This window comes from Mya arenaria, chromosome 3 (assembly GCF_026914265.1).
Source record: "Mya arenaria isolate MELC-2E11 chromosome 3, ASM2691426v1".
NCBI lineage: Eukaryota > Metazoa > Mollusca > Bivalvia > Myida > Myidae > Mya > Mya arenaria.
Genome location: NC_069124.1, coordinates 57,300,533 through 57,319,373, shown reverse-complemented (window position 1 = coordinate 57,319,373; position 18,841 = coordinate 57,300,533). Strand labels below are relative to the sequence as shown.

At 36.1% G+C, this 18,841-nt stretch overlaps 2 protein-coding genes across 3 annotated transcripts in view; both read left to right on the top strand.

Moving 5' to 3' along the window:
* The window catches only part of LOC128227227 (uncharacterized), a 30,329-nt gene extending 18,222 nt beyond the window's left edge, over positions 1-12,107 (top strand). Inside the window, exons 14-20 of one of the 2 annotated variants that reach the window (XM_052937531.1) lie at positions 213-351; positions 680-868; positions 2,241-2,308; positions 3,151-3,251; positions 3,591-3,629; positions 7,490-7,598; positions 8,183-12,107. In XM_052937531.1, coding sequence (XP_052793491.1) covers positions 213-351; positions 680-868; positions 2,241-2,308; positions 3,151-3,251; positions 3,591-3,629; positions 7,490-7,598; positions 8,183-8,237 — 700 coding nt within the window. In that variant the 3' untranslated portion in view covers positions 8,238-12,107. The remainder of the gene's footprint in view (positions 1-212; positions 352-679; positions 869-2,240; positions 2,309-3,150; positions 3,252-3,590; positions 3,630-7,489; positions 7,599-8,182) is intronic. The other variant, XM_052937533.1, reaches the window with a different exon arrangement.
* Positions 12,108-12,430: 323 nt separating this feature from the next.
* Positions 12,431-18,657, top strand: LOC128225640 (uncharacterized). Its single transcript, XM_052935542.1, has 2 exons — positions 12,431-12,567; positions 14,933-18,657. The coding sequence occupies exon 2, from the start codon at positions 14,959-14,961 to the stop codon at positions 17,824-17,826; it is 2,868 nt and encodes a 955-aa protein (XP_052791502.1). The 5' UTR covers positions 12,431-12,567; positions 14,933-14,958; the 3' UTR covers positions 17,827-18,657.
* The last annotated feature ends 184 nt before the right edge of the window (positions 18,658-18,841 follow it).

Genomic DNA, 18,841 nt, shown 5'->3' with positions numbered 1-18,841 from the left:
CTAAGGCCTGTGTAAGAATAATGGCTTCTGTTGTATTAAATACTGGCCCCAAACTGCCTCAGTATCTGTGTAAATAATACAGGCAGGGACCTCCCCCCCTCAAAACTAAAAAAAAAAAAAATTAAAAAATAATAATGATGCAATGATCCACACCAGCAAGACTTTGTTATACATAGAAGTCAATAATAAAAATAATTTTTGCACTTTTTCAGTTTTAATCTGAGCGAGACAATCAACTCTGTAAAGACGACGACAGGAGAAACATACTCCCCGAAGGCCAGCGGACCTGCAGACTGGGAGGGTGAACAGCAGCTCATAGAGGCCACAAAACAACAGAGCATGCAGGAATTGGTAGGAACTTGTATAGGTGCCTCTAAAATTGTGGCATCATAGGATTATTCATTGACTCGTTAGATGAGTATCGGGCTATTCATGGAAGTTAAGCAATGATTACTTTTTTTCTAACAATCTAATCTATTTGTTTTAGCCGAGAATATACCATTGTTTTGCTATGATGAATATTGTGAATGAGTTTTGGTTTCAAGAAAGTGTTTCCTTAGGAGTTTGTGTTATGCCTATAGCCAAAGTTAAGAGAGATGCATAGTGTTTGCTATTTCATGACTTATTTCTTCATACTGCTAAAGCTTAGTTAATATTGCACATTATTTTTCCATTTCAGTTGGACTCGTACATCTACCATCCGCCCTTACCCAGAGGTCGTGATTTCCAGGATGGGCAAGAACCAGAGTATGAGGATTTCCGAGGAGAGGCAAACCTTCACTACCGACTACGCCACGAGTGCTTTCAGAAGGCACGGGAGGCTCACAGCCGTGGCCTGAAACAAGTTGCTTCCTTCTACTCCCAACAGGTACAAGGATACAGATGCATGTATAAAGTAAATAGGAACATAGCAAATGACGGGCAACAGTTCAATAATTAGGATATATTACCTGTCAATAAGTCTGAACAGACATTACATTAAACCATATTGCGACCGCCCTTAATCATAACCTACTTTTTTAACAAAAGCGTATTGAGTCCATGTCCATTGGCATTAGTTTTGTCCTCAGTTGATTTGCCTCATTTGCTGGAGGTAAAAAAAATTTGACTATTGATCAACAAGCCATTCAATAAGTGTTTTATTACATGACGTAAGAAATTAGTTTTCAAAAGTACTTATTAATTTGTATCACAACAGTGCCATTGTGTGGCTCAAAGTGTTCTGGGCACTGGCAAGTGTTCTGTTCATAACATTTCTGAGTGATTCCCTTTGTTGCTAGGCACAATATAAACAAACAAGCTTATTCAAAATTTGAAGAATGAACCTTGTAACTTTGAAGCAATTGGGATCTTCAATTTAATATGTATTTATTCATATGAAAAGTGTTTGTATTTTTATAAATCTTCGTTTTTAGTTGAAAAGCTATTTAATGTAATTTCTGATACATTTTATCAGATGAATTTGTTTCTTATTATAGCAAAATGAACTGATACGCAATGAAGCAGAAAAAGATAATCTATAAGAAAATTTAGAGCTGTTGACTGGCTACCAAACCATTGACATGTCATATAGTAAAAGCTATTGACCGTTCATTTATATAAAATGTAATGTAAGATATTTAAATATTTATATTTGGTGAAATATCGTGTCAGTTGACAATATACTTGCAATACAGGAGTTCAATGAGTCCTGAATATTACGACTGAATGGTTATGATTTGATGATGTCATGTAACCAAAATAAGGATTTTTATTGAAAAGCTAGGGTTGTAAATACAGATGGACAGTTTTCTACATTTTAGTATATACTAAATCTCCCAGATAGATAAGCTTAAATGTATATAGGAGTTTTGTATGACTCGTTGCATTACGTGACAGAACTTTTATGTATCATTTCAATTACATTTCTAATAATAATAAATGGCACTTGACTGTAATATAAAAGTAAAAAAAATCTTCGGACTGACATTAAAGCCGCATTATTTTGGTCAGTTTAATAACACACATGCTTCTGTTGTTAGTTCCCAAGCGTGATATTTAATTTATCCTGAGGCCAGGTGGCATCGATATTCCTACCTTCTTTAAAAGCTATAATAGGAATTGTTTCAAGGTGAAACAAAGGTTAACTGTTTGTGCAGGTGAAAATGTCAACAACTTTAGATAAGTTATATACCGGTACTATGAATAGTAATTGATTAACAGTTAAATGGCAGTTTGATTAAAACATGGCAACTTTTCAGGGCCACCAACACACCCAGAAGATCAAGGAAGCAAACATGAGGGCTTCAGAACACATCCTTGAGGAAAGGTAATACATGGTCAAAGATGAACACATCAGAAATATCTCTTTCATTGGGCCTAAAAAAAAATACATTTGGGTTACCCGATCCTACTAGTAGGTGCCGATCCTACCGTTTTTATAGTCAGTTGAAAAAAAAATAATGAAAAACTAAAAAAAAAATATGATTTTTTCTTTTTATTGCTTTTCAATATGTAATTTAAAACCTTGAGTGCTTTATACAGACAATTATTTTAACACAATTCTCCAATGATGAAAATGACATTCTTATATAAGGCCCAATAAAAATAAAAAAAAAATAAAATGAAAAGCCTACTTACCCAACCTATTTTTGAAAAGGATGTAACCCTAACCAAACTTTTTTTTAGGCCTTGTGTGCAAACAATATGGTTTTTGTTCTGTGAAGCTTCATATCTCTTAATATTACTTAAAGACAATTTATTTATGTAAAAGTACAGGCTCTCAAAACAATTAGTCTGTATTATAAATTGAAAATGATATTTGATATTTATTTCACACAGTATTCATTTGATCTTTTAAATACTAAAAAATCACAGATTTATAGCTTTTTTCTCTCAGCATGTTTCAAAATACAAATAAATATGGCAACAAGTAAAAACTTTTAACCTTGGCAATACTCAAGACCTGCAAGATTTCTTATAAAACCTAGTTCTCTGTAAACCACATGATTGTTGGGACACTATGTACATGTACATGTGTAGCAAAGCCCATAGTTCTGCATTTAATAGGAGTTGACTTATGCTCCTTTTTGATGGAGGAAACAACTGATATGGATTAACATGCTCTAACCATTGCAAAATCTCCCACAATTTCATTATTCTCCTGTCCAGGAATGCTGACCTGGAGCGAAACATGACGTTGGACCTGCACGGTCTGCACATAGATGAGTCCATTGCTGCACTGGAACGCATCCTACCACAGAAAGAAAAGGGTAAGGAGCTCATATCATCACGGCTTGGGGTTTTCACTATCAATGGGTCTTACGAATATATTAGTAAACATAAGTGTTTCTTGTGTATATGTATATGAAATCAATGCTATTAAGCTTGACTTTCTGAAGGACAATATTTAAGGAGGGATTTTATAGTTATGTGTAATTGTTTTAAGCCAGGAGGTAAAATGTCTAGCAGGCTGTCTTACAGACTGATCTTATTCATTACTAACTTGGACTGTAAAATATGAGAGATTTATGAATGTTTGACAACTTCAAAAAGGTATGAGATTCTATAATGGTTGATATACAGACAACACAAGTGCATTTACGTTGTAGACTGTGATTACGATGTAGACTGTGAATCTGATGACCATGGTAAGTGGTGGTCGTGGGCATGTTCATGATGTAGTGATGCTAGGCCAGTGCTGCTGATCATGCTTACGCGAGCTTTAATGCCATTGCACAATGCCATATGATAGAAATGTCATGTGAATGAGATAGAAATCATATGCAAGGTGATAGAGATGCCATTAAATAGTGATGCCATGTGAAAGAAATGCAGTGTATTATTAATGTTGTGTGAGATAGTGATGCAGTGTTAAAGAGATGTAGTGTGAAAGTGATGCAGTGTGATAGAGATGCAGTGTGATAGTGATGCAGTGTGAAAGTGATGCAGTGTTAAAGAGATGCAGTGTGATAGTGATGCAGTGTGATAGTGATGCAGTGTTTAAGAGATGCAGTGTGATATTAATGCAATGTGAAAGTGATGCAGTGTGATAGTGATGCAGTGTGATAGTGGTGCAGTGTGATAGTGGTGCAGTGTGATAGTGATGCAGTGTGATAGTGATGCAGTGTGATAGTGATGCAGTGTGATGCAGTGTGATAGTGATGCAGTGTGATAGAGATGCAGTAGTGGTGCAGTGTGATAGTGGTGCAGTGTGAAAGAGATGCAGTGTGATAGTGATGCAGTTTGATAGAGATGCAGTGTGATAGTGATGTAGTGTGATAGTGATGCAGTGTGATAGTGATGCAGTGTGATAGTGATGCAGTGTGATAGTGATGCAGTGTGATAGTGATGCAGTGTGATAGTGATGCAGTGTGATAGTGATGCAGTGTGATAGAGATGCAGTGTGATAGTGATGCAGTGTGATAGTGATGCAGTGTGATAGTGGTGCAGTGTGATAGAGATGCAGTGTGATAGTGATGCAGTGTGATAGTGATGCAGTGTGATAGTGATGCAGTGTGATAGTGGTGCAGTGTGATAGTGGTGCAGTGTGATAGTGATGCAGTGTGATAGAGATGAGTGTGATAGTAATGCCATGTTTTAATGATGCTGTGTGATAGTGATGCAGTGTGATAGTGATGCTGTGTTTTAATGATGCCATGTGATAGTGATGCCGTGTGAAAGAGATGCAGTGGTAAAGAGATGCAGTGATGTTGATAAGAGGTATAGATAATATGTGTAAAAGAGATGCAGTGTGATGCGGTTGAGATGTCATGTGATAGAGATGTCAAGTGATTGATATTTATCGCTTAAGATTCAGCTCTTTATCGCTTAAGATTCAGCTATTAAGTATGTTTAATTTCTTATCCAATCAGGAATTGATTATTTTATTTTTATGCTATTGGCATGTGATCCAGTTTTCTTGTTCCCTGGAAAGGCATTTCCAATAAATTTAGCCGTGCCAGAAAATCCCATCTGGCAACCGCCATGCTGGATGAGTCACAAGCAACAACCCCAAACTTCTTATTTATTTTATTGTATGCTTTATGAAAAGTACATTATGTCATTACAACAAAGCGCAATTAAATCAATAAGTATGTATTTTTTTTATTAAAAATGAAAACAAACAATCATGGAAAACACGATTATAAAAGGAACTGTTCGATGTAAACAATGATCTAAATTTATTAGCGTTGTGATGTCAGTAAACAATATACTATCACACTATTTGGTAAAATGAACAAAAACGAATTTTGAATATCAATTTTTCCATAAATTAGTAATTTTAGGTATGCAAAAAAAAAGGTTAATCATGTTTTTCAATCCCCCGCCACCAAGTGGGGAGGGGATTATAGGAATGCATTTCGTCCGTCTGTATGTCTGTCTGTCTGTCCTTAACATTTCGTGTCCCGGCCATAACTTACTTATGCATTGATGGATTACCATATTACTTGGTACAAATGTTGTCCTCATTGGGACGATGTGCAGTGACCTTGACCCCGGTCCATACCTTCAAAGGTCAAGGTCACACGAGACATTCAAACTTCAGAGTACACATGCTCTTGTCCCCGCTATAACTTACTTATGCATTGATGGATAACGATATTACTTGGTACAAATATTGTCCTCATTGAGACTATGTGCAGTGACCTTGACCCCGGTCCATACATTATGCATTGATGGATTACCATATTACTTGGTACAAATATTGTCCTCATTGAAACGTTTGTTTTTGTGCTGTTAAAGGTGTCTTCATCAAGCACAAACTGCTGCGGCATCTTAACTACCAGAGAAAGGAACCACAGCCATCTTCACATTAAATTTAAAAATTACTGTAGTAAAATGTGTATAATGTATACTAAAATAGATCTCTTTGCTGCTAAGAGGAAAAGTCAGAGGAAGGCAAGTGTGACTTCTGTCTGGTTTTTTTTCAATGCATGAATTGTTTCATAAGAAATTGTTTGCACTTTGCAGTCCAGTATTCATTTACGTTATAGTATGGTAAGGTATTATGATTTTGCATTACTGTCAAGCTTTTTATGTTTTGTGTGATTAAATAATTATGAAATCAATAATGAACGATAACATGAATTCAGGCTTTCAAGGGTGCCCTGCTTTTCTGTACTTTTTTGTTAAGCTCCTAGTTTTTCTTGAAAAAAAAGCCCTACTATTTTGTAAAAATAGAAAAGGTTTAACTTCATGCATTGTTTGACATTCTCTTGATTTAAATAAGAAGCCATTTCTAGTATCTTTGTAGGATTAGTTTGATGCAGTAGGTCTCAAGTGCTGAAAGAGGGGTTCTTTGATGAGAATGAGTGGTGCATGTTGACAAGTCAGACACCCATTCCAGGTCCAGTTCCTCATCCTGTGGCTGAATCCCTCTTGAAGCACTGGTTTCTAAGCAAAGATACTACATGTATATCATAATTGATGAATATGTTTAATAGTCATTTATTTGCATCCAAAAAGGTTAATAAAGAGCTCCACTATCCCTACTTTTTGCTCTAAATATCCCTTTTTTGCCATACTTTTTCAAAAACTTCCTACTTTTATCCCTACTTTTTCTTTTTTGGTACCTTGAAAGCCTGCATGATAACTATGAAATACATTTAATATGTTATATAAATGGTGTTGTTGCATAATTGTCTCTTTTAGTCCCTCAAAGTATTCCACTGTAGCATCCACACCCATTTTTGGCCATGAAAACCAGTCTGAAAATGCCTTTGTAAACTCTTCTTGTGGTGTACAGTTTATAGAGTACTCGAGTAGTGATTTGGTACTCGAGTACTCGGACGTTCGATCGAGTACTCGGGTACTCGTTGCCATCCCTAGTAAATATATACTGGTATTAGCCACTTCCATGATGTGGGCTTTCAACCAGAAGTCGTGCAATAAGAGGTCTGGGCTATATCTTGGATTTTGCAAAACTTAAAGATTGTGCTGTTGCAAATATTATGTTAACCAGGAAACCCTTCTTGTACTATACAGAGGAGCCATTTTGCCTCAAACATTGTCTAGATCTTATTTCTAATGTGCTTTAACCTGTTAAGCTGTGAATGTACAATACATTCATAGCTCTTCTCAGATATATTCAGATTCAGCCATATTTTAGCCAGTATGAAATGCAATGTTACCTTTAAAATCGCATTAAACTACCGGTACTTGTGCACATGGAATACTTTTAAAATTTAGATAGACTTTAAGCACAATCAGTACCATTTGCAGTGGTATGCTTAACATGTATATGGAGGAGAAATCATGATTTTGCAGCTATGTTTCCAGTACTAATAAAATGCTCCTTGTGTTGTACTATTACACACCATGGACTCACAATTTTGAAATGTAATTGAAATAGCGCTCATTCAAAACTCACAAATTCAAACTGATTATGATAACTTCCACTCAACTGAAACTTTTCTTGATAAATATTGCTGATGAATAATGCTGATAATTATAAATATACTGTATTATAAATATACACTGTAAATAATGAATTTTCATCTCTCTTCAGAACGATGTCGTCAGCTGGTAATCATTACGGGTCGTGGGTCGCACAGTCGAGGTGGAGTGGCGCGGTTGAGACCAGCTGTCATACAGTACCTCAAACAACACAGATATAAGTATGTAGCCAACATAACAACATGATCTGTTGCATAAGTATTGTACCAAACATATCAACATGTTATTTTACTGGGTGGTTTACATGTAAATCATATTTTAATACAATTTGTGGGAGCTGTGCATTGCGAGGGCTTTCCTGGCAGCTGACCACTCAGGCTCTGTGTTATTTAAATTGGGATTGCACCAAACACATCAACATTATATTTTACAGAAATATTGTACCAAATATGAAACCAAACTTTTCATCATATATATTTTTAAACTATATTATTTTACATAAGCATTGAAAGAGAAGGAATGAATGTCACAATACCATCCCACACATGTCATGGGAGTATGCGAGTTACATGTATCTGGACTTGTTAGCTCAGTTGGTAGAGCACCTGACTTACATGGTGGATTTAATTTAGGATTAATCCCTAGACTTGCTGTTTACTTAGTCTGTGACACTTAACTTTATTTACAATAACCATCAAGGGGAATTTTGGAAAGGGTAGAAAATCAAATGGTCAAACAAGTACATATATATTTCCCCATTGAAATGAAATTCTTGTTCCTAATTCCGTTCAACATTTATTTCCAGCTATTCAGAGGAACAAGTTGGTGTTTTGAAAGTGTCGCTGAAAAACAGGTCCTAGATTTCCATGACAACCACTGGTATCCATGGAAACCATACAAGTCACATGACGTCAGGATTTTCATGATGAAAACATGGAATAATGTCTGTTTAAGAATAGTTTTGATTAGTTTTAGATTTACCTCCCTTCTGTAATGAGACGGGTGAATATGACAGAGTTTTAAGTGACAAAACATTTTTGGCTTTCAATCCTCTAATGTCTTATTCCATCATTTTGATAAATTGTGTATATTTCCTACATAATGAGGTTTGGTTCTATTGTAAATATAGCTAATGGCTGCTGCGTCCTTTAAGATGGTTAAATATTTAGACTTGATGCATGTATAATCACATTTTTGATGGACCAGTATCAGTAATTCTGTTTATTATTAACACATGTTTTAATATACACTTGTTATTTTGCCTATTGGCATTACTTTTGTTGATATGTGTATTTTAAAATCATAACTATTTAGGTTTTGAACCTGTTTTAGGCATTGCTTTGTTTATGTACTGTGTTGTAGATATGTAAGTCTGTTTTAATTTGACACTAATGTACCCAATAATGAAATGCTAACGGTTCATTTTATGCCACATCTGTATTACATTGTAGGCAGTATGTTTGTAAATCATTATCATGAATATTGTGTTTTATTGGGGTTGTTGTTGTGTACTTGAAAATGTTTGTATTTCATCATAATTTATATATTTAAAGCTTGTAAGATTAATTTAACAATTTAATTCATTGGTTTAGAATTTAAAAATTCTATGAAATTTCTCATCAATATTTAATTGTTTTTCAAGATAAATACATATTGTGCTTAACTAATTAATTTTTGAAAACATTGTTGCAGTGTTAAGTTAGAGTACAGCCCCTTTACAAGATGAAGTGTGGAGGTGTGTTGGAGTTATCTCCCTTGAATATTAAAATTAAGAGGTGATCTTGCATTCATTCACTGTCATTGATGTACATATACACAAGCTGCATTATGCATGAACTTTCACATGCATTATGCATACAGGACCACATAGTAGTGCATTCATTATGTCGCTGTATACAATTCCAACACTTGCAATATAATCATTGATAGATTATGTTTACTGTTATGAAAATGGATGTCCAAGAAATAGCTATGTTAAAAATATGATGTAAAATCTTATTGATTAAGAAGGGCAAAAGGAGCGATTTTGCATAATATGTTCTAACTGACTTAGACAATAGAATGTTTTCAGTAGGCAGGGAACTAAATAATGTCATCATCATGTCTGTTAAGTAGTGAATCTGTAAGCCTGGTTCTTGTTATTCTTAGATCACTCACCTGTGGAAAAAAAGACAATATTGAAGGTTATTGAAAAGTATTTTATTGAAATATGTGATTCAAAAATACATTGGCTGAAAATGAAGGTTATTACCATATCCAAATTACATTAGAATTCCCTCATGAAAAACATTGGATTGGAAGACTGATATATGCTTCTGGGCAGTGTTCTTTGTGCATTTGCATGGCATGTGCAAGATTGGCCCATTAGAGATGTTAAAGCTGGACTGTACATATAAAAATGGGTTAATGTTGTTTTAAGCAGTTAAGTTTAAATTATATCGCAGTAAAGTGCCATTAGTGAAGTACCAAAGTGGAATTGTCACATATGTAAATAGCTTCACTTAGAAATATGTAGAAAGTATCACCTTGGTTTTATTATACTGTAAATTTTAACTGAAGTGATATATATTTGTATTTCATTCATTTTGTCATGTTTCAATGCCTTTTGTCTAGATCTGTGTATATATGTACTGTATGAAGTCATACTGTCAAGTTCATTGAAATGAATTTAAAAATAGAAAGCATCAATTCTATTTGTCCAATTTCAAAATTAGTTTTGATAATTTATATGCTTGGTGTAATAATGCTATTGTAAGAATAAAAAAGACATCTTATGATCTAAAATTTATCAGGAAATGCTAAGTAACAGTTAATTTTCAAGTAGCTAATTTTTAGGATCTCAAAACTGGTTTTTACTCTAATCAAGACCATCATTTTGAGTATTAATATCCAATTCAGCCATTCATCTCTCGGGAGGGGCCCAACAATATGAGAGGTCTGAGGCTGACCATTAGACACACACTAAGGAAAAATGAAATTTCAAAAAGTTCAAAAACAATTTATGCATTTTTTTGGTAACATAAATTGTGTCAATAGTTATGGAAATTTGTGAAAGGTGATAGATTAGTACTTTAATATTTTGCTAAATGGAATTTTACAACAAATTAGTTTCTGTTTGAGTCTAGGTTTTGTTAATTAAATATGGGTCCGGACCCTGCTTCATCTGTGATACAACTGTGGCTTTTGAATGAAATGACCTGGCTTGTATTTTTTTATTATTTTAAATTAATAATACAATGAAATATAACACTCAGTATTGGAAATATTGTTAAATTGGAAATATTGTTAAATGTGTCTTAATTTTATATGGTGCCTTCAAGCTGGCAAAACAATGAATAACATCTGATGCAATAATTATTGTTATTATACCAGTTTGTAATAATAAAAAAGCAAATAAAAACGTTGTTGTGTTTTTAAAGAATGTTTTGACTGTTGTAAGTTTTGCATATGATTTATATGGTTTGATGTAGATCGTCATCTTTATTGTTGTCCTATGCAGTGAGTTTAAGTATTTTTTTTTGTGACTTTTGTGTGATTTGTGTACAATCTTAAATTGGTTGAAATTAATTGAATACATGAATATGTTTTGTGTTAAATGGAGCTTAAGTGTGACTTACGTCAAATCTAAGGAAAGAGGATAGGAATGTGTTTTTTCTTAAAGCTGCACTCTCACAGATTAAACTTTTTGACAACTTTTTATTTTTTGTCTTTGTACGAGCAAATTTTTGCGAAAATCCAAGGAAACCAGCTAAATTAGACTGCTGACAAAAAAAAAATCGCAGATTTTTATATTTTATTTCAAAAATTTATGTTTTATGCATTTTTCTTAAACCGTTTGTATCGGTTTAAGCATAAAACATAAATTTTCGAACGGAAATATGAAAATCTAAGATCTAATTTTTTGTCAGCAATATTATATCATTTGTTTGCAGATATTTACTTAAAAATTTGCTCTTTCCAAGACAAAAAAATTAAAAAGTGGTAAAAAAGGTATATCTGTGAGAGTGCAGCTTTAATTGTTGAATTAAAAAGTTTGTATTTTTGCCTGTTATACATTCATTATTAGCTTTGTTAAAGAAACTACCATTTACTCTAATTTCAATTGAAAACGAATCAAGTTCAATGGTTATATGTTTTTCTGTGTGGATTGGTTTGATTCAACATTTATTTCCCTAGTCTGACATCAAGGTATTTTGTATTGAAAATGTTGTTTTTATGTGGTATATATGCGAGCCTCAGGCAAAGTCATTCTGTTTGCGAAGTATTCATCTTCTAAGTTAAATTACTTCTATTTGACTTACGGATGAAAACCAAATTACTAACATAATAAAAATATCAATTTATTGCATTGTTTTAATAGTCCTTTATTTTGCCTTAGGTATAGAAGCTTATATATTTTCTGTTCAATAATAATTTAGTGCTAGCATACTTATTAGTTTTTACACATTTATACACACAACTATTATTAAGCAATATAACCACAATGAATTTTACTATGTTAACTTGGAAGTATTACCCATGATTTAGTTGCCACATTAGATGTGTAATAATGTCGTGTGCATTTTTAAACGGATATATTTTTACCCTGTAAATAACTATAATATATAAATGTGTGTGCATTTTTTATATGAAAAGAAAAAAAATTATATGGTGTACATAATGCATAGAACTTTGTCATGTATAAGATAGATATTATATTTTGTCATAATAAATTGTCTTTTGACATTATGCATCTGACTTGTTTTTTGTTAAAGGTTTGTGAAAATGATTAAGACCCTATTTAGGGACACAGGATTAAATGACTTAAAAAATCAGAATACAAAGCAGTAGGAAAAATATTATCATATCCCATTTCATTTATTGCTTAAAACTCAGAAAACTACTCATCGAAACAAGACCTCAATCACCCTTTAGCTGGAGGCCACTTAAACGTTATCGTTGGACATGTAATGTTATCCGAATCCGGAAATAAAATGTCTCTTTTCCCTACGCCGGGCCCCAGTGGCTAAATTTCCGTTCCGCTCGGAAAGCCTCGGCAGTTACGGAAAGCGCTGTATACAGCGTTCAACCTTTGGAGAGGTGTTTAAGTTTACATTGTGTCTACCAACACGGTCGGGAAACTTCATAACTAGTCCGAAATTCAGTTTGGAAACCACCTGTTTGTTAAACTGCTTGGTATTAATCGCTAAGGTAAGGATTCACCGTATTTTCTTACTTTTATCGATAGTAGTTTAATATTATTGTATAATAAGAAGTTATTTAATTTTTGTTAGTATTATGATCCTGTTCGGAGATTTTCCTGTTTTAATAAGCTAGCTGAGTTGTGTCAACTTGCTATTCACGTTGACAGATCTATACCACCGCTGGGGCATGTATAGAGATATTATAAAAGCTGAAGTTATAAACCTTTTCAAGGTTCAGAAACGCATATATGAAACTTAACTTGGACTGTGATCTCAATGCATTAAAATCCTGGACGCTTAAGTCGGTTGTAATAACAGGACGTTTATCAATAGCTAACTTCCTAAACCTCGGGATGTAATCCGACCAGGACTAAAATAAGTGAAGCGAGCAGCGTATATTTTCGCTCTTAAGTATATAATAAAACAGTCGGCAACGCGAATTACTGAATGTCATCGCCGGTGACAATCTTCATGTATATGATATTAATGTATTCACATCACAACCTATACAACTTAGCTGAATTTTCTGGCGTCGAGCTTGCTCGAAACAATGATAGATGATTACTGGATGATAAGACGCATCGCTCTGTCTACTTATGGTTTTGTTTTTATACTCGATGTATGCTTTAATTATGTTTAGTGTGCGAAATTAACAACCACTAATTATACATGAATACCTGATCTGTTAAATAAGCACTTTTATAGACAATTATTTTGCATAAAATTGCACTTTTAATTTAAATTACACATATTTCACTGAAAAGTCTTACATTTCATACTATGCTTGATATTTTGATTAAAGCAAACGTACAGAACATGTATGGTGCAACAATATAATAATGATTGCGTTTGATATATAGTAACATAAAAGTGGAAGCGTAGCTCTGGCCGGGTGACCGAAAGAAATGTGAGGAAAGAACATAACCAACAAGTTAATCATGCAACATTTTACCACTGTTCTGGTTTTCTGGAAAAAAAGAGAAAAGTTTAAAGTTAAAAGGAAGACTGTAATGTGGGAAAATTAAATGTTCCCCCTGTCTGGCGCACAGCAAGATAAGATTCCGTCACGGACTTGGCATTACAGAGACCGGCCTGGCTGTTTCCCATAGGTCCGGGGCTGGGGAATCGGCCGCGATTTCCACCCTGATAAATGCATTCCAGAACCCGACACAATTAAAACGCGTGTTGAATTTCACGGGGATAATTTGGCAGCTTTTCCCTGTTTCTGTGTCGGTGTTTTGTGAAAATTTTAAAGTTTTAAACTCAACTCCTACTCGAATCTCTTACTCAGCGTCAGGTTGGGAAATCTAAAGTTTCAATTTCAAAGACCACTACTTTCAATATCGGAAAGGGGAAGACGTATTCTTCTATTTGCATGTCAGTGTAGAAATTTATTAAAAATCGAATATCAATTCTTATAACAAACACAGACTTTCTGAACGATTTACTCAATGTGAGAATATCTATTCGTTGTAAATAGGAATATTTCCTTTTCCTTTCTAAGTGCGGACGTACATTTCTGAAAAGGTTGAACTTACGCTTTTCTTATTCGTTTGCAGACTTGGCTAATATGAAGTAATTTATCGATGGATATATACACCGTTGACATTGATCATTATAAACATATGTGATGTTGACGATTGACGATGTACATTGTGCAAGTCGAAATAAACTGTCTGTCTGTCTGTCTGTCTGTCTGTCTGTCTGTCTGTCTGTCTTGTCTTGTCTGTCTTGTCTTGTCTTGTCTTGTCTTGTCTGTCTGTCTGTCTGTCTGTCTGTCTGTCTGTCTGTCTGTCTGTCTATATATGTAAAAAGTTGTTTTTCTCATATGAATACGTTTCACTTACCAACATAGAAATTGTCATTGCCATCAACCATACAAGCATAATGTCATAGCAGTTAAAAACGTACTGGATGTCAATGCTATTGTTTTGGAAAACTTCTTCAAGTCTTTCATGTCAGAATATATTTGGAATACACGTAAACCTATCGTCCTTGCTAATGCAAGTTGCACTTAAATTACACATGTACATGTGAAGGTCTCCCATTTCCTTTACTTCTGGATAAATCAGGAAAAGAAAAATCATGCATATATCAAGTACCACTACTTATAACAATGCAATATTTCTTCCTGTTCTGTATCTTCCCCGTATGCGACCCAGACTGTCCTGCACAGCGATCGCTCAATTTTATCATTTTGATCACGAGCTATTCATATTTTAACTTCTGTAAACACGTTCAGACGATCAAATGACAATATAATGCAAACATGATTTACACTATGGATTTCTTACTATGTAAAGGCCCTTACAGATACTGAGATCATTTTCAAATTAAACTTGACTGTTTAATGTTACGCATTTCTTTTGCAGGTGGATTGGTAAATTCTCATCGCTTGATGTCATCCTCGACGATGATGATGTCTCGATCACGAGACGTCGTTTCTCGATTCCTAGAGCAGACGATATCGACGTTATGCCGTGACGCCGTCAAGTTCAACCGACGCCTGGAGATAGAGGGCGTCATATGCGTCACCGTAGACAACGGAGTAGAGCACGTGGTAAAGATACGTCAGCAATTCAAAAAAGAAGTTTCAGACGATACGTCACACACGACAAACGGTGAAATATCGTTACCTGAAGAGTGCGCTAGTCGTTCCCTTAACACTTCTTCTAGTTCGTCTGTCAGCTTGTCTATGCCCATGTATGACAATCATAAACATTCCGTGGCGTTGACGTCAATGGGCACCACCAGTGCCATAAGTAGTCGACTGTTTGATACACTGAAAGTAAAGTCTGAGCCAGAAGAGACCCAGGATGAACCAACTATAGAGTTGACGTCAATACCAAAGTTGACAACGGCAACGACGACAGTTGATAAACATAACAGTAACGGCATAAGTTTGAACGGGTCCTCCGAGTATGACAAGTTGCATTTGGAAAAAATGACAATTTCAACCGCGAAGAACATCTTGTGTAAGAAGTGTGGACAGACGCTTGAAGAAGTGAGATCATTTGAAACGCACAATGTTACTGAACATGGTCACTTTACCTGCTTGATATGTCTATCCACGTTTACATCACGCAACAACATGAAGCGTCACATTCGGCTTCACACCGGCGTAAAACCGTACCGATGTCATAAATGCTCAGAGAGTTTTTCCCGTAACGACGATTTTAAGCGTCACCTGTTACGTCACTCATTCCAGAAGCCGTACCGCTGCGCCACGTGTCAAACTGGATACGCAGACCGCGTCGGCGTTAAGAGCCACATGATGAAAGATCACGGGACGGCTTCTTTCCACGTGTGTTCGCACTGCGGTGAGTGTTTCACAGACTTGTGGAAGTTTAAGGAGCACCGGGAGTCGCACGCGGACGGCCAGGACTACCGCTGCTCTTTGTGTGCATTCGTGGGCTCCAACGCCCTTATGTACAACAAGCACATGCTCACACACGGCTCTTTGAGAAAGTACATGTGCACTCACTGTGACGTCACATATTCCGACCCGTTCGGTTACACGGAGCATCTGAAGAAACACAAGGGAGACGACTTCGTGCATTCATTCCAGTGTTGTTTTTGCGATCTTACCTTCCCTAGTTTTGAGCAGTTTCAACGGCACGAACATACTCACGTGCAGTCCCGGCAACACACGTGCAGCGTCTGTCAAAAGCAGTTCCGTTACCCGTCTAATCTACGGGAGCACATGCTGACACACATACCAAAGTCAGACCTGCTGGGTGAAATGGAGCCTCGAGACAAACACGAATTACAAACCTTGCCGAAGTGGTCAAACTTGGAGACAGATACCGATTTTACCGAAATGCGCCTTCAAACTTTCCCGGTTAACTTACTAAGCCGTGCTGTGGATCTTACCAACGGAACAGTTGAAGAGAATAACAATGTTATAGACGGAAATAAGCGCGAAGATGGTTCCAACGAAGCGGAAGGAACCTCAAATGGGTCCAGTGAGTACTGGTGCGCGGAGTGTCAGCAGGGGTTTGGCTCAGAGACTTACCTCCAACGCCACATATCCTCCCGCCACGAACAAGGCGGCTCCGACATCAGTCTTGAAGAGGAAATGGCTAATGACGTTGCTAAAAGACGTTTCCACGACGCTGAAATGTCCGCGTACAACTACGTCATGAAAGATTTGTACGAAGATGACAGCCGTTCATCAGTGTTGAGTAACATCTCGGATTTCCGAGCGTTGACACCTGTTGAGAAGGAAGATACGAAAAGGTCTCCCACTCCGAACAAGAGAAAATCTGGCATCCCTCATGAGCGTCGCCATATTCAGTTACCCAAAAGAGCTCGAGGTTACGAAAATGAAAACAGCAACGACGCGAGTGAGACGCCATCATTTCAGTCCAGTCCAGATAATGGCCAGACAGGGGAGATAATTCCAGGACAAGCAGCGCCCCTCTCACTTACGCACCTTAAAATGTTCCAGAGTACTATGAAACAAGTACAGAAGATCCAGGCCAAATTTGGGTTGGAACCGGCCGTATTTGATCTTTCGCCAAAGAAGGAGAATGATGATGAAAGTTTAGAGGGTTTGAATTTAAGTCCAACTTCAAAGTCCTCGCGTACATCTCCCAAATCGAAGACCCCTACGATGTCGGCAAGTTTAGAGGGCATGAAATTGAAGATTCGTCGAGAAACTGACAAAACACATGAACCCAATGACAACGACTTCCTCCAAGAGATTAGTAAATTTAACCTGTCCGATGAAAGCAATACCACTGATAATGATAACACCAGTGATTCGATCAAGCCATACAGTAAATCGTCCGTTCTAGGCATGGACACTGAGTTTTCAACATCTTCACTGAGTCGTAGCTCGCCAACCACAATTAACCTAAAGGTGCGGAACCCTGGGTTTGAAAAGGTAGTAACTCCGGAAGTACTGTTTAGCACGAAGGCGCCTTTTACGTGCGAACTGTGCGAGGAAACGTTCGATGAGTTTGAGACTTTTGACACTCACGGCGTCAAGGTGCATCGGCGTTTCCTGTGCAGCTACTGCGGCAAGGCGTTCACCTCGCGCCCAAATCGTGAGCGCCACGTGCGCTACCACACAGGGGAAAAGCCGTACACCTGCGACCTGTGCCCCTCATCCTTTTTCCGTGGGGACGACCTTAAGTACCACCGGACAACGAAGCACGCGGACGTGAAGCCCTTCCTATGCGGGGCCTGTCAGACGTCATTCTCGTTCCCTAAGGAACTTGAGAAGCACCTGCGACTCAATCCTGACCACAAACATGTGTGACCATGACCTGTGGGTTTAGAATAGATTAAACTTAATTTGATTTCATGTTGGACCCGTAAAAAGTTCAACATTTGCGAGTCAACCGCATTAAGATGTGACCTTTTAATTGCGCTAAAAAATCGACTCATGTGGCACGTTTGAAAATATTTAGTACAATATACAAATGTATTTGATAAAAGATTTCAAACTCAGCGGAACTCATTATCAAGAACAAGTTTTAATACTTAAAACTGTACTGACATTAGTTTTTCGCAGATCAATCATTATTTACCTTTATAATATGTAGGTCTGATATGTGAATTTACTTGCTTTATACTAAGCAGATATGTTTTGTTTATAGTCGGAAATAAGGGACCACAGCTGAAAACATGGACAGACAAATTAATTAATTTTTCTTTATCTTAATTTTTTATTCCTAAAGTCACTTGGCCCACAAAATCGACATGTCTCGCTTATTTATTTATCAAATTTGAAAGTTTCATATAAAATGCGCTGCGTTTTTCCTCCTTTGAGTGATATTGGTTACCTCTTTTTAATCAGAAGACCAGTAGATTACACTTTTTCGATAATCGCAAGATAAGCCTTTGCCGAAATTGTAAACCAATGGATAAAAAGGAAGTGGCCTTGTATTAATTGAATTTAGAGTAAACTTGTTCTGTACATAGATTTGAAGATCGCTAATAGCGAGGATTGCTCAAATGTTGTTTAACTATGCATTTATTATTTCAAATACTCTAAATGTGCTATATTAATTCACTTTGTGCAATGTACATAAATATGTTTGTTAATAATTGGTGTTATACAGAGAATGTTTTTATTTGACTATACAAATAAATTCTTATTTGTGCACTCTGCGTTGAGCTTGGGATTGAGAAAAGAGACGCAACTCTTGGATAAGAATTCGCTTTCAACATCCAGTATTATCCGTCTTAGATTAAACTCGAATGAATACTCTTTTACTGGGCAAATCTATACATTCAAATAAACTTAGTAGCCCGTATAGTAACGGACAGTT